This window comes from Odontomachus brunneus, unplaced genomic scaffold (genome assembly GCF_010583005.1).
Source record: "Odontomachus brunneus isolate Ranch 3 - 2012 unplaced genomic scaffold, Obru_v1 Obru_scaffold_053, whole genome shotgun sequence".
Classification (NCBI taxonomy): Eukaryota; Metazoa; Arthropoda; class Insecta; order Hymenoptera; family Formicidae; genus Odontomachus; species Odontomachus brunneus.
Genome location: NW_022639503.1, coordinates 885402 through 900109, shown reverse-complemented (window position 1 = coordinate 900109; position 14708 = coordinate 885402). Strand labels below are relative to the sequence as shown.

General features: G+C 40.9%; 1 protein-coding gene across 1 annotated transcript in view; it reads left to right on the top strand.

Annotated features, from left to right (window-relative positions):
* LOC116845559 (profilin) overlaps nucleotides 1–14708 on the top strand; it is a 27157-nt gene that overhangs the window by 5821 nt on the left and 6628 nt on the right. The window contains exon 2 of the mRNA XM_032818345.1: nucleotides 9508–9777. Coding sequence (XP_032674236.1) covers nucleotides 9508–9777 — 270 coding nt within the window. The remainder of the gene's footprint in view (nucleotides 1–9507; nucleotides 9778–14708) is intronic.

The window sequence follows — 14708 nt, the reverse complement described above, 5'->3', positions numbered from 1 at the left end:
AAAAATACATTTTCTTAAGAAAAATACATTTTCTTAAAAAAATACATTTTCTTAAGAAAAATACATTTTCTTAAAAAAATACATTTTCTTAAGAAAATCTTAGTTTTTCATGATAAGCTCAATTTTTATTATTTTATATCTAAACAAAAGAATATATATTTAAGTAAATATGTTATTATAGTATCCATATCGAATAAGTATTATTAATAAATATCATTTAGATATTTATTCCCTCAGTATATTTAGGAAGTTAAAACTCGATTAAAATAATAGAACAATTGACTGGTCAGAAACTCCCTACAAGGCTGATATCATGAAACTATTCGGAAAGGCTTCCGAATAGTTCAATTTCCCTTAAATTTCGGTCGTGTTTTTTTAGGGAAAATGGAATCACGTCGATCGGGAACTTTTGCGAATAGTTTCGTAATAGTTGCGCAGGAATTTTCTATTCATACGACCGAGTTTTCGTCTGGGCTCCAGGTGACAGAAAATCAGTTACGCGAATCGAGTTTATTTTTCTATGCAAGGTGGCTGTGAGGACGGTCTCCCGAACTGAACCGTGATAGCAAACATGTGTGTGTGTCTGTTAAAGGGAACCCTACCAATTGTGGATTTATTTCGTTTTCACACTGAACCAATTCTCATACACATACACTCGTATAAAGCTATCGCTTCGAATCGAGCTTTTGACGGGCGGCGTGAGCGGGAGATAAAGGTCGCCAGCTGCAGCGTGGTGGCCTCGCACTTTCCGCTCGCCAATGCCAAAATGGCGATGCCGGCCGGTCGGTCGGTCGGTAGGTCGGTCGGTCGGTCGATCGGCCAGCAACCTCGCAGTGCTGTGCCGTGCGATACGCCGGGTCTATCGAGAGTGCAACCGTGTTCGCTGCGATTCGGCACAAGGTCTCGCCGAGATCGGATAAATTAGTGCACCTTATAAGACTGAGACGCGACGCGCGACATATCAAGTGAGAAAGGCTGCTCTAATGTCGAGTAAGTTGAATTTAATAATTTTCCTAACGTTGCGCGCTGTTACACGCGTGTGTGTGTGTGTGTCGCGATATAATTATATTATATATTCGATGACAAAGAATGGGACGGATTGGAACAGGGTATGATTGTGAGCGCTTTAGTCGGACAAGACGATGTTGCTCACAAGAGTGACGAATGAAAATTGATTTAACTGTCAACATAGAAACAGATCTTGGTCGTAAAAAGGAAGTGAGGTTTGTAAGAACGTAGAAGCAGTCGATAAGTAATAGAGACATCCTGATAAAAGATATCAGTTTATAGCGTTTGGCCAATTGTACAGATATGTTGTTTAAGGTCTTGCCTAGAAATCATCTAAAATCATGGTTTTGTTCTATAAAAAAAGATTGAAAAGAGATTTCTATAAAAAGGATTCTGTAAAAAGAAGTTTCTAGGATAATATTTTCTACTTTGACACTTTGACGACTGATCACGTATACGTGCCTTTATTTTGACAGCAGTTATTTTACACGGAGAGAAAGAATATTATAGTTTTTCTTTTCATATAAATTTCTTTCAATTTTATTGTATTTCTAGTATTGCAGGGATAGACTCTGTCAGTATCAGTAAGGTCTATCTTGCTAAGGAGAATTTCGCTCGGCAAGTTTTTTAATAATATATTTCAGTTTCTGAAGTATAAATAGCACACAAATGAAATAAAAGGATAATAAATTACTGCAGAATGTTGGTTTATTCGCGGATGACAATTTTTCCGTAATAAATGCGCTGTTAAAGTATTAAGATTTCGTCACGTAACAGCGTGTATAATCACTCTTTCTCTCTTTGCTGTTAGTCTCAAAGCGCATTTTCGCGTGTTGAAAGTAATAATCGTAACAACCGTAAGATTTGCTTGTGTGCACTCGCGACGTGCAAGTAGGCCGAATAATCCGTCTTTGAAATAAAATCTCGAGTTTCGGTGCGTGTTGTATCTTCCTTTCTCTTGCGAGGAGCGATAATAATAATCGCTCCCTGAATTTCGCCCGAACGTTGCGTTTCGCCCCAGTCTCGATCAGCTCGCCGCTAATTATCGCGATTAATTCGCACAGCTGACGGGCAAGAGTGTTCGTTGGGCCCGGCTTGTGAAACCAGTCCAAGCCAGATCGCGGCCGGCAGGCCTTAACCTTTCAGCTATGACATAAAAACGTTCTTTCCAGATTATCGCGACCGAGCGAGATAAAAATGCAGCGCGATAATCATACTTTTATCGTACCCCTCCCTCTTCCGTACCAATCAGTATATTAAGCAGATTAGATAGATACATGAATAAATACACACACACACATATTAATTTATTACGTGCTTAGGAAAGAATTCCTCCCTCAAGCTCGAAGAAGAGAGGTAGAGGAAGAAATGTCGTGCTGATATCTTCCAATTTTCGAGGCCAGTTCTCCCGAAAACGGAATCACGCGTGCGCGCGTGAGAAACAGGATTTATTAATTTTTTTCGCGCTGGATCGTTATCTTCTTGGTTATCTCCATGAACGCAGGGATTATTCGCGACGTTCGCAGCTTAAAGGGTTAAACGCGAGAAGATGAAACATCAGCTCCGGCTGTGTGATTCATCGTTCTCAGGGCCGTAACGCACCGGAAGGCGGCCCCGTGTCACCAACGTGGACGGTCGGGGTCCCGTCGTGACTCACGTGCTTGGCTTAGCAGTCTCACCGTCAAATCGATACGCCGAGGGACTCTATTCTCGTCCAGCCCGACAAGAATATCTCCCAAGTCCGGCCTCTGTTAAATATAAGATAACGCAAAATGAACCGTGGAATCTTGTTCAGGGCGCTTCCCCTCTTGCGAGCTACACCGCGGCTTTTCCGGCACGTGGATACGGCGGTTGTCGCGGTTCGATGACTTCGAACCGCTTCGACGGAGATCAAACGACGTTATCTGCCTAATAATCTCGGACGTTCTTTTCCGTCAGCTGTGCTTCTCAGCTGCGACTCGTTCCACGGTTGTTCAGTGCCCGGCTTGGTAGCCGATTCGCAATCATCGTTCTCTGTTTCGTTAACGTGTCGTTTCGTAAAAATTCAAAAGTTAAGAAGAAGCTCTCGTTGGATATATAGTTCAATATTATTTAAACAGGATGCAAATATTGATGTGTAATTAGTGTGTGGCCTGAAGCACTTTATTAAACTCTAAAAAAAATATTCGTCGAATTAACATGATAATACAGCTTAACGCGTTTTGGTTAGAGAAAACGGGATTTCTGGTGTTTATAAACTCAAATTCAATTCTTGCACGAGGAGAATTTTATAATAAAAATTATTATAGATTTTTGTAACCGAGGAATAGATCGATATTCTGCAGTAATTGATTATGCTTTCATTTCATATGTGCTACTTATATTTTAGAAACAGAAATACGTTATTAAAACATTTGCTATGTTCTTTAGCAAAATAGATTTGAAAAAGATTTACATATGAAAAAAATAATATTCTATATAATTTCTATATATTTTTTTTATATAATTTTCTATATATTTTATACAATAGTATATGAAAATAGTATATGAAAAAAATATATAATAGTATATGATAATAGTATATGAAAATAGTATATGAAAAAAATATTTTCTCTAACTAAAATAAGTATGTAAACCAGAAATTCTGTTTTTTTCAATCAAAACGTGTTTATTTGAATTCACCACGTAACCCTTTAAGTCATGAATTTTTCTGTACAACCTTTTCCTTTCAATTTTTTTATCAATCGATCTGGGGTCGCTAATTGCGAATTGAAATTCAGTTTTTGAAAATTCAGATGGCGGATCCAATATGGCGGGCGACAATTTAAAAACTCCGTCGATTTCCGTGAAAATTAGTACCCGAGGGTTTTTGGCGTCGCTAGTCACGAATTCGAAATTACTTTTTTGAAATTCAAACTATTCACAGACTCAATTTCACTCATTTACAAAAAGAAATATAACTTATCCCGATTTTTGGTATATTAGCTCGCCATTTTGAGTTTGCTATCTTGAATTTTGAAATTTTTGAGATTGCGTCATTATCTACAACTCAAAAAGCATCAACCAAGCCATTTTTTCCCATAGATTTACTTTACAATATTTTTGGCAAATGAATTAAAAAAAATACCATTTTCTTATATTAATTTGTTTATGAATAATTAAATTTGCAAAATTTAATGTGCTATGCAGATGATTCTGTTAGAGGGAAATTTAAGCTTTACAATTAATTCACATTTACCGCCTCGACAAATTAGTTTAAATTCATAAAAACTGTTCTAAAAAAAGTGTATCACATATGATACACTATGACTTAAAAGGTTAATTAATCATTAAATAATCGCTCTTTTTTTCCATGTTTTGTTTTTTTTTTCCTTTTGATCTGGGTTGCTGTTTGTCTATTCCGATGTGAACTTGACAATTACGCTGTACGCGATACCGCTGTAAATGACAATACATCGTGCTCGACATTGTCCATGATATCATGATAACGAAGTAATTAAGCGAAATCTGCGAATAGGGGAAGGAAATTGTCGTTTTGGAGCGAGACAAGGAAGCTCTGAGAGAGAGAAAGAGAGAGAGTTCGACGAGAAGCGGACATTATTTTCCCGCCAACGCAATGGGATAAGATATCCGGTGCCGTACTTTATCGCGCCACCGATAAGCCAGGCGAGCCTTTTTCCCTGTTATCGCGGTGCGAGCCAAGGAAAATGCACTCATATAGTGCTGACTCAACAAACATTACGAAGTCGAGGCGTAATGTGCGCGCGTGTTGTAAAACAAAAAAACAAAGGAGAAGAAACTCCGAAATCCTCAAAGACGGAGGAGTCATTACGGGTCAGCGTCGTGCTTGGTCTGAAATTGTAACTGTAAAACGGGCGTACGGTGAACTTAAGGAGGGCGATATAGCGGCTGTCTTGTTTTCCTTTTTTTCGTCTTCGCTTCACGTCGACAGCCAAATACGCGACTCACGATCGTAGCGCGCACGCGAAAAGAGCGAATCCTCTCGCGAGGATAACGCGTACTGACCTCCTTTCTACGGCCAGGAGTGCGAAGCGCAAAAAATCTCAGATGTACTTCGGAACGATCTCTCTCTTTCTTACTCTTGACTAACCCTTTGCCGATTGTATCTATACAAGGTGTCCCGAATTGCCCGCGCTTCATCTATACGGAGAGAATATTGTAGTAAAGATTACATTGCAACTTTAGCAAGATTACTTTAATAATCCGGGAATAGACTGTCACTATCACGAAAATTATAATAAAACACAGTAAATATGATCGTAAATGTAGTAAGAGTCATCATTTATGATCATTTTTACTATGTTTTATTATAATTTTCATAATATATATAATGCTAGTTTATTCTTAGACTACTAAAATTACACTAATTTTTACTACAATATTCTCTCCGCGTATAAACTTTGTCTCGACTTCCTAACAAGATTAAGTTAGTTTTTATTGGTACTTTTATTGGTTTTTATAGTTTTTATTGATACTTATCTATTAATTTTGCGGTATTAGTACTTATCTGTTTGTTTTACAATATTAACGTTTATCTATTGATTTCCCAGTTATCAAATATTCTTGTATGACTCTAGATTGTGTTAAATATAAAATAAGTCTCGCGCGTGCGAATTCAGCGAAAGAGTTAAAACATTCGTTATCGAAGTTGAGAAAGAGAGAGAGAGAGCGTAGAAAGGAATGCGAGCGTAGAATTATTTTCTTCTCTCTTCGCCGAGAGGAGGCTCTCAGATGTTCAAGGTGCGAGGGATATTGCGGGGCGTTCGCACTTCTACTTGCATGTATTTAATGCGACGTTTCGGCGGAAATAGCGTCCGCGGGGGAACAAAAGCGAGCGGCGTGCACGAGCGGTGCGGAGCCGTGAGAAAGAAGGCGGCAACGGGCGGCGATCGTACAAAGACGCCCGTAATCGGTGCACTTACTTATAGTTCAAGGCCGCGTTAGATCATCTCGGATTAACTGCAACACGTCGACACTTACGCGCATCGATCCGCTTTCGCGCGTGGGCCCTTTTCTCTACCTCACTTCAGGAATAACTTTTAAGATCGCCCGTTACACAGTTACGTTTTTTGCGATTTTTCCTCCTTCCTCCTGTTTCTCCCTTTTTCCCCTTTCTCTCCTCCTTTTTTCCTCCTCTTGCCATACTACTGCACTTTTCCCTCGTCGAACTTCCGGCGCGATCGCACGCGTCCGTCTCGCGTTAATTCGACAGTGACGTGATCCGCGACAAAATGCGTAACACAGATTTGCTTTTAGCGGGATCACCCCTGTCGTGCGAATATATTTAAATACTAATACCCAACTTCTCTCTCTCTTCGGAGAGACTTAATTTAACGCACTGGAGCCCGAATTTTTTCGCACACGAAGAGTGAGGAAAGTTGTGTCTGCTTTTGATTTCGAGGCAACAACTATTTTTCCTAAACATTATTCCCCCTGTCAATTGGTAACGCGATGGTTATTTTTACAAGGAGATTTAAATAAGTACTTCCTAATTTAAATGAAGTAAAGTAAATTGATGTCTCAAGATGCGAAATATTTGTTTTTTCTCTGACATTGACACTCCCGTGTGGAAAATTTAGATATTTCTAAAAAATTTATATTTGATCACTTACTTACATTTTAAATTCATCCTTTCAATTTATTCGTGACTGAAGGATAACGTAGAAGGTCCAGATTATATCAGATTACTCTGTAGCTTCACGCTATTTGTTTTTTCACGCGAGATCCTCTTATTCAAGGAGAAACCAACTCGACGGTATCGTTACAAATCGTTTAAGGGCTCATTTGTCATCGTCACCGTCCTTGTCCTTGTCCCCAGTTCGATGTAGGACGAGCTCCCGGTGATTATTGCTATAGCGCAAGGATCGATGCCAACGTGAATTATGGCTCTTATCGTTGATTATCTCCCTCCTGTGTCGGAGCGCGCCGTTAAGCACGGAAGGGTTCAGAGCAATTGACTTTGAGATACTTGACTTTGAAATCCGAGCTCCGTCGGGTTCGCCGCACGTTTTCAGGAGACTCTTGCGAGAACGTCGCGCCGGAATTCGCAACCTCTGGTTCGTCGCGTCTGACGTTCCTCGCGCGAATAACGGGCCGAGCTTCTTCGTTGCGCGGCACGCTGCGGAGACCCTGTCCCCTCCTCAATAGCGAATTCTTTTCTCGGCCAATTTAAAGTCCACGAGCTGTGGAGACTCTCGGGCTGTATAATGAAACGGGCTGTATAATGTTCATGCGTCGGCAACTTCGGCCAATGTGCTTCGGGACACGCGAGATTAGATGCGCCATGTGAATTTCGCGGTATCAATTCGTTACGAGCCTGCTGCCGAATGGCGTCACGGCAGGCCCGGTGACCTTTGAACTTCTCGCGGAAGCGTATTTTCGGCCGGTAGAACGCCGCTCGCGAGGGATGACATCGGCTGACTGCTGGCGCGCTTCTATTCGACGTCATTTTCGTCGCCGGGCGTCGTCGAGCGCGATATATTACCGCGTTCGCGGAAGTTCAATTCAATTTTCGAGCTGTGAACTTAAGGCACTTCAGATCGCGTCGCGATAATCGCGCTTGTACGTTATCGATCGTGTCTGACCGACGTGATATCGATCGATTCGGTGAGGATTTTTCTTCTTGTGTGCATCTTTCTGTGCGTTTACGTCAACAGAGCGCATACCTCGACTCGTTCCTCGCAAGAGTCCAAACCGGCTTTTAATTACGTCGCGCGACATTGCGAAGTCTCTTTTTTTCTTTTTTCTCGAGACTCTTGGCGAATTCACTTTTTTCAGCGTACGGGACGCATGTGTACGTGTTACACATTCCGCGCTCTTCCTTCGCTCTAGTTAAAATTAGATATTCCAACAAATGGTCGGTAGAATTTTGCGTGATGAACGAAACCGGTCTCTTGGGAAGGCTGATGCTCAACTCCCAGGAAGCGGATAACAAAATCTCGTTCTTCGTTCTACTTCGGTACGGTGCTTCAATTCAGCGAGTTTTGCACCAAAGCTCGGGACTTATCTACTGATATGTATATGTATCTAATTCTGAAAATAATATGTTTACGGCGGAACGAGATTATCGAAGGGTGAATGCTCGTCTCGTGCGGTTCTTGGCTGGACATGTCATATATAGATTCGTGAATGAGAACGTTTTCCAGCACACAATACCGCGCTGTTGCTTATTTGTGTTTCCGTAAATGTTGAGAAAGAGAGAGAGAGAGAGAGAGCGCATCTACAGGAACATAAAATAGATAAGGTATCTAGCTTTCGCTCTCTATTTCTCTTCTCTTTTTCTTTCTTTCTCTCTCTTTCTTTCTCACTCTCTCTCTCTTTATTCCTTGAAATATGGGTACGAATTCCGAAACGTTCGTTTGTTTGCCAATCATGGGATCTACGTTGCTCCCGAATCAAGATTCAGTATAAAGACTATTCTACAATTGCGTAAGCGTGGTCGTAAATGGTTGTAAATGATTACGACAACCAATCAAAATAAAACACTCTGATTGGTTGACGTTTCATGACCACGCTTACGCAATTGTAGAATGGCCTTAACGTATGGTAATGTAACGATAGATAACGTCGTGGACACGCGCAAGCGTGCTTTGCCAATTAATGACGCGTAAAGCGTCCACTATAGATTAATGCCTCCAATCTCTACCGATTCCTTCGCTCGAAAGGAAGATTTTTTTTCCGCCGAAGAAAACTTCGACAAGGAAAAAATTTAAGGCAAGACGTCACCCTTATTTTTTTTATGATATTTGTTGTGTATACTCTTTAAATTTCTTGCTGTGAAATGTCACAGCAAGAGGAGTGAAAAATAACCAGTATTTTCACTTAAATTAATGGCGAAAATATTACCGCAAGAGTGAATGTTTTACTCAAGCTTATAAAGTGAGTTCTGAGCAAATGTTTCAATTAATTGGAATAAATTCGTCAAATGACTTGACATCAGATTCACTCTTCAATTTTGAGCGGAAATATTCACTCGACGATTCAGAGCGGAGACTCGGCTATTACTCTACTTTTCGAGTAAAATTTCACTCCAAGAAATTGAATAGAGAGTACTTTGATCGTTTCATGTACCGATGCGTCCTCCGCGTTTGTTAATTGTATGTTATAAACTTCATTTCTCCTAAAGTGTCCGTTTAGACTTTCGGATTTTATTTAAATTCTTTTTCTCATTATTCAATTTCCACCGTTACTTAAAAAAAATAAAGAATAAATAATGCGATAGAATAGCAATAGTAAAGAGAATGGTATTTGACTTCTGTGAGTGAAGAAAGTCCTCGCGTTAAAATTGGAGCTTGACGAGGACGCCTGAGCAGAAGTTGATGGAACGTGCTCGCGATCGTACAATTACCACATTTAGTTGAGACTGGGAAAGGGTATCGCAATTTCGCCACGTCAGCTCGCGGGATTTACGTTGCGGAGTGTGTCGGGAACTTAAGCCGTATTGTCGCGTTTTGTCACTGCGCCTACTGATAAAACGATTTTCTCTCTCTCTGCTTTTAGGTAAGTAAAGAAGAGATCGCGAAATTAGTCCTGAGCTTCGAAGAGCAGGACATCCTGACGTCGTCGGGCGTTACCTTAGCCGGTAGCAGGTACATCTACCTGTCGGGCACGGACCGTGTGATAAGGGCAAAACTCGGCAAAGTTGGCGTCCATTGCATGAAGACGACGCAGGCCGTAGTTGTCTCCCTATACGAGGACCCCATACAGCCACAACAAGCTGCATCTGTTGTCGAAAAGCTGGGCGAGTACCTCGTGTCCTGCGGCTATTAGGTCAGTATGACGATCCCTCACCCTATCGAATTGCGCGGAAGTCACGGAATTTTCACGAGTTTGCGTTCCGGAAAATTTCTTTATAGAGGACAGGGAACTTTTACAAATTGTTCTTCATGCTCCTCTGTGAAACGAGGCGAGTTCTCTAAAAAACCGGATCTTTTACGAAATGCTCGAAACGAATTTACGAGGATCTTGTCTTATACGTGAAAAGAATTCGACTGAACGAAACTCAGGATTATTATAACGCGGAGAGCGGCTTATTATCATTATTTGGAAGATAACTCTGAGATAATGTCCAGTTTGAAAGATATATATTTTAAACAAGCGACAGAGTTTTAATCTTGCGAAGGCACCAGGCGGTCGTTTTTTAATTTGTCTCTCTTAAACTCGCGAGGGAACTCTTCTTAGCTGCTATGGGCGAAAATCTCTGACATTGCGTTTGTGCGGCGTTCACGTCTGATAAGAAATTTAATTAATTTCGGAAGAAAATTCGTCGGCAACTTGCGCGCCAGAATACACCGCAGAGAAAACTTCAACGGATTACGGGCCGAAAGAGTGTCACGAGTAAATGCTAGCAATTTAATAAGATATTCCATAATGCGAAATTTTATTGAATTATGTATTATTGTTGCCACGAGTGCTACGGAAACAAAACACATGGAATTTTATTAGCAAAGTTTTGAGACGTCTCGCAAGATATTAGGTTGGTTCATAAGTTCGTGCGGATTTTTGTCTTATTGACATTCGCATGCTGGTATTAGGAGAAGTCCATATAGTTGTCTATACATATCTGTACATATCTGTGCTTTGGTAGCTGACATCTTAGAGCATACTTTGTGGTGTAAACGAAAGCGTTTAAAGCAGTACAGTTGTCTATTGTTGTGACTTGAGATGGGAAGGCAATAATGAGTTGTTCCTGTGCATTTTGCTTTTTTACTTCTGTAAAAATTGTTAGAATTTGGTTGAAATGTTTTATTTCACTTTATCATATTCACATTGTCCCTTCCAATTGTCATCTGTTTCGTTTATAACAGAACTCCCTTGACGGTATAAATTTTGCTTCTTTAGAAAATGTGAAAAATTACTTGGAACGTTTTTTCGCTGAAAAAGCACAAAGGCGCTGAAAAGCAAAAAGGAATTTTACGAGAGGGAATTGCGAAATTACGTGAAAAATGACAAAAGATTGCCCGACAGAATGGCGCGTATATTATTGATTAAGATTGTTTTTAACAAAAATAAAATGCATTTTACAGTTTTGTTTAAAAATTTGTACAAACTATGGATCGATCCAAATTTTTTCTAATTTTCAATCGTTCAATTACAAATTCGCTATTCCGGCATGATTGCATATTTCGTATCGTGAATAGCATCCGAAGCCGAAGTTTATCTCGAAGTGCCGGTCGATAAGGATTACAGACACTTCCCGAAAGTGCCGGAAAATGGAACTTGATTTCGTCAGATTCAAAATGTCGCGCGCGGACTTCCTTCAATGAGTGGGAGCTTTTGTTCCATTGGTCAACACCGCGCGCAAACTCGAGGAGGAAGAATTTGGCCGCGTAACTCCTGCTTGTAGAATAAATTACACGGAATTACGACGATTAGACGGAATTATCCTCAGCGAATCCGACGCGTCGTCTTCGTGGTCTTCTCTTGGCGTGCACGAAATCGAGCGGCGATTAGAGCTTCCGTAGAAGGATCGCCGTAACCACAGATATAAGACGTAAACTTGAGGGCCGATTATTTGCTATAATTTTGCTATAATTTTATACACTCTAGAAGAAGATAGAACTGCGGGTAAATCTGATCGTACATCAAAGTAACTAAGATTCATCTGGTAAAATTCTAGTTACTTAGTCAGAAGCCTACTTATACGGTCACGTCAATCTTCCTCTAGCCAGAAGAATTCTAAAGCAATATCCCGATAGGTTCTTCAATTGAAGTTTGCGTCTTATTTGCGTCTACGGTTACGGCGATCCATGTGCGAGAGCCCTTAATGTGTCGCAGTCCGCGCGCTGCGACGTCGGGATTAACGCGCACGGCGTTTACTCGTGTTGCTCCCCTCGCTCGGTCGGTTCGATTTAACCAACAGCTCTCCCTCCGCCGCGTTGCGCTTATCATTATCGGCTTGTCACTCAATACCCGTCGTCCCACGAACAGCCGTGACGAGAGAGAGAGAGAGAGAGAGAGAGAGAAGAACGTAGCATTCGCTCTCGACTATTGTGCGCGCGTTTTTGCGCCGGCCGTCAAACCGCGCTTCTGCAGCCGGGAAATGCATTCTCCTTCTCCGTCGTCGGGTCGTTGCCTCGATGCTCTGCGTCTATGTTTCCACGTGATTTGCGCGCGCCGCAATCGAGAACGGCTTCGGAAAAGAAGAAAAATGCGAAAAGCGCATATTCGTGTCAGTGGGTTCGTCAAGATCGTGCGGGAATGATCAATCGACGCGCAAGTTTTTCAACCGACCTTGGAACCTTTAAGTTTGGAGAAATAATTTTCTGAGGAATTTCCTGCAAGACATGTCTTGTAGAAAAAATTATTTTCTTTTGAAGTTTTCCGGATAGATTTAGCGGGACGCTACTTTTACTCGTCTGCATTATTTTTAACGATTTCTTTTCAATGAAATTTATCAAATTCACGTTTAATTATACTCGTTTCATTTTCGTTTGAATTTTGCCAATTTTTGCATGTAGAAAGTAATTGTATTTTCCTCCAATTCCGTTTGCATCTTCTATCTTGAATACTATGCTGTGAAGTATAAAGCAACTTGGAACTCGCGCGATAAGACGAAGTTGTTGAATGTACAGTTGCATTCGAAATGCCTTTCGAAAGTTCAACAATATTATTCATCGGACATGACGCGCGAATGACACGGAGCTGAGCAATTCTCTTTATCGACGAATTAAAATGTATCTGTAACAAAGTTTTGTCAGTAAGCGTTCCTTGCAATCGGCAAATCAAGTTTGGCGGGATTTAATCGTATGCGATTAACTTTATCGTCGCTTCCGCTAGAAAACTCGTCAAGTCATTCATGACTTAATGACTCGGTAAAGAAGATAAAGAAGATCCGTCGAGCCGTCGATATTCATCGTAACAAAGAATCGTACGACAGTGCACAATTGTCGCGTACACGTCACGATATTCCACATGATTTTTGATTACGTAGAATGCATTTGTATACATTGTGTAATACTTGCTGTAGTAACACTGTAGAAATTCCTCGGTTTCGACATAGCCTGTGCACGGTGAACGAGTAACACGGCATAAAACCGATTTTGCCCGGTCGTTTCTCGCGATAAACTCTCGCGTCTCCCGCGCGACTCGACGTATTCGCGCGGTTGCACAAGTGAACGCTTTGTCAGCGTAGATATATTGCTGCCCGCGTCGCGGTACTTGGTATCACGGGCGCGAATACGGTCCGTCACGCAAGAGAGCGTATCTTCAGCATATCCAAAGGAAAGGTTCTTATTTTGTAAAAGAAACGCGAAAACATGGGAATATTCGAATTTCGCGAAGGAGGAACACTCAAGAAGCGGTTGATCCGGAACACACCTTGTATAGGATGTAGTCTTGTCTCTTTGTTATGTTATATACACACACATACACACATAAGCTATATTTTAAACAGACCAACCGAATATCTTCGAAACTTGAACAAATACATAAATTTACCTGCACGTTATTGTTGATGGAAATAAGCAAAGTTGCATTTTTCATTGCTAAATAAACTCAAACTATTGGACTTAGATCGTACAGGTTTTAGCGTTTTTTTTACACAAAATTGAACAATTTTTCAGAATCTGCTGTAAAAAGTATCACTTTCTACTTAAAAAGATAAGGTTGACCGCCGTATGACCTTGGTGAATAAATAGTTAAAATTCAAGGTCATTGTCTTTTTTCCTCCTCAAAACCCTATACATTTTGTCTGAAACATTTTGTCTGCTCAGTTTTTGACATTCGGCTGTCCTGTTTAAAATAGGATATCTTATGTGTGTGTAAGTGAGTGCGTACGTATTATATTTTGTGTACTATCTTTATACGTATTGTATTATATTTTTTTCACTGTGGTGTACATTCATCATGTCACGTTTTATAATACACGTAGGAGAGATTAAAGTTTCGCACGACTGACGAAGCGAAGTCGTCATCAGCCGCATGTTTTTCGCCCGGACGTCACCGTTCGCAAGAAATTGAATGAGCTCGTCACTCGGTCGTGAAAGACGAGGGGAAAAAATGATTGAAAAAGTAGGGATCGGTGTTCGCTCAATTTTCAGGCAACGCGACACGGCACGACGCGACGCGATGCAACGCGACGCGATGTAGCTTCGCGTGACTCACGCGGATAATTCTCGAGCGAGCGTTTTAGCCTGATATCAGCTTGCGACGATGACTAATCACGCCGCACTTACGTATTCGCCTCGGGCCAATGAGAGAGAGAAAGAGAGATGGTATTATCGCGGAGGGAAACGGTAAATATTTTTTTCCTACAGAGGTCGAGAGATGAGACAAGACGAGACGAGACGAGACGAGACGAGACGTCGATGTCGACGTTGTTGTTGTCGTCGCTTTTGTTCTCGGATAATCGCCCGTTCGATTCTTCGTGCGTTCGCGTCATCGTACGCGTTTAATTCCGAGATTCGAGACAACGCGATAGCAATGTATTTTAATATGCGAAGTGTTCTGAAAACTGCCGACAATCCGTTTGTTAGCAAACGTCGAGTATCGCTTGATTTTTGAATTTTAAGTTCAAGTAATGTGGTAGATTTTGATTTGGAAAAATGTTAAAAACGTTTATAGCCCAAATAAGGTAAAAGTATCAATTCTTGGACACGTATTTAACTCTGGACATTCTTATTGTTTTGGTCTCTGGTATGAGTATTGAAACTTTCAAAGTAGAATATATATATGTATGTATGTATATGTGTGTGTGTATG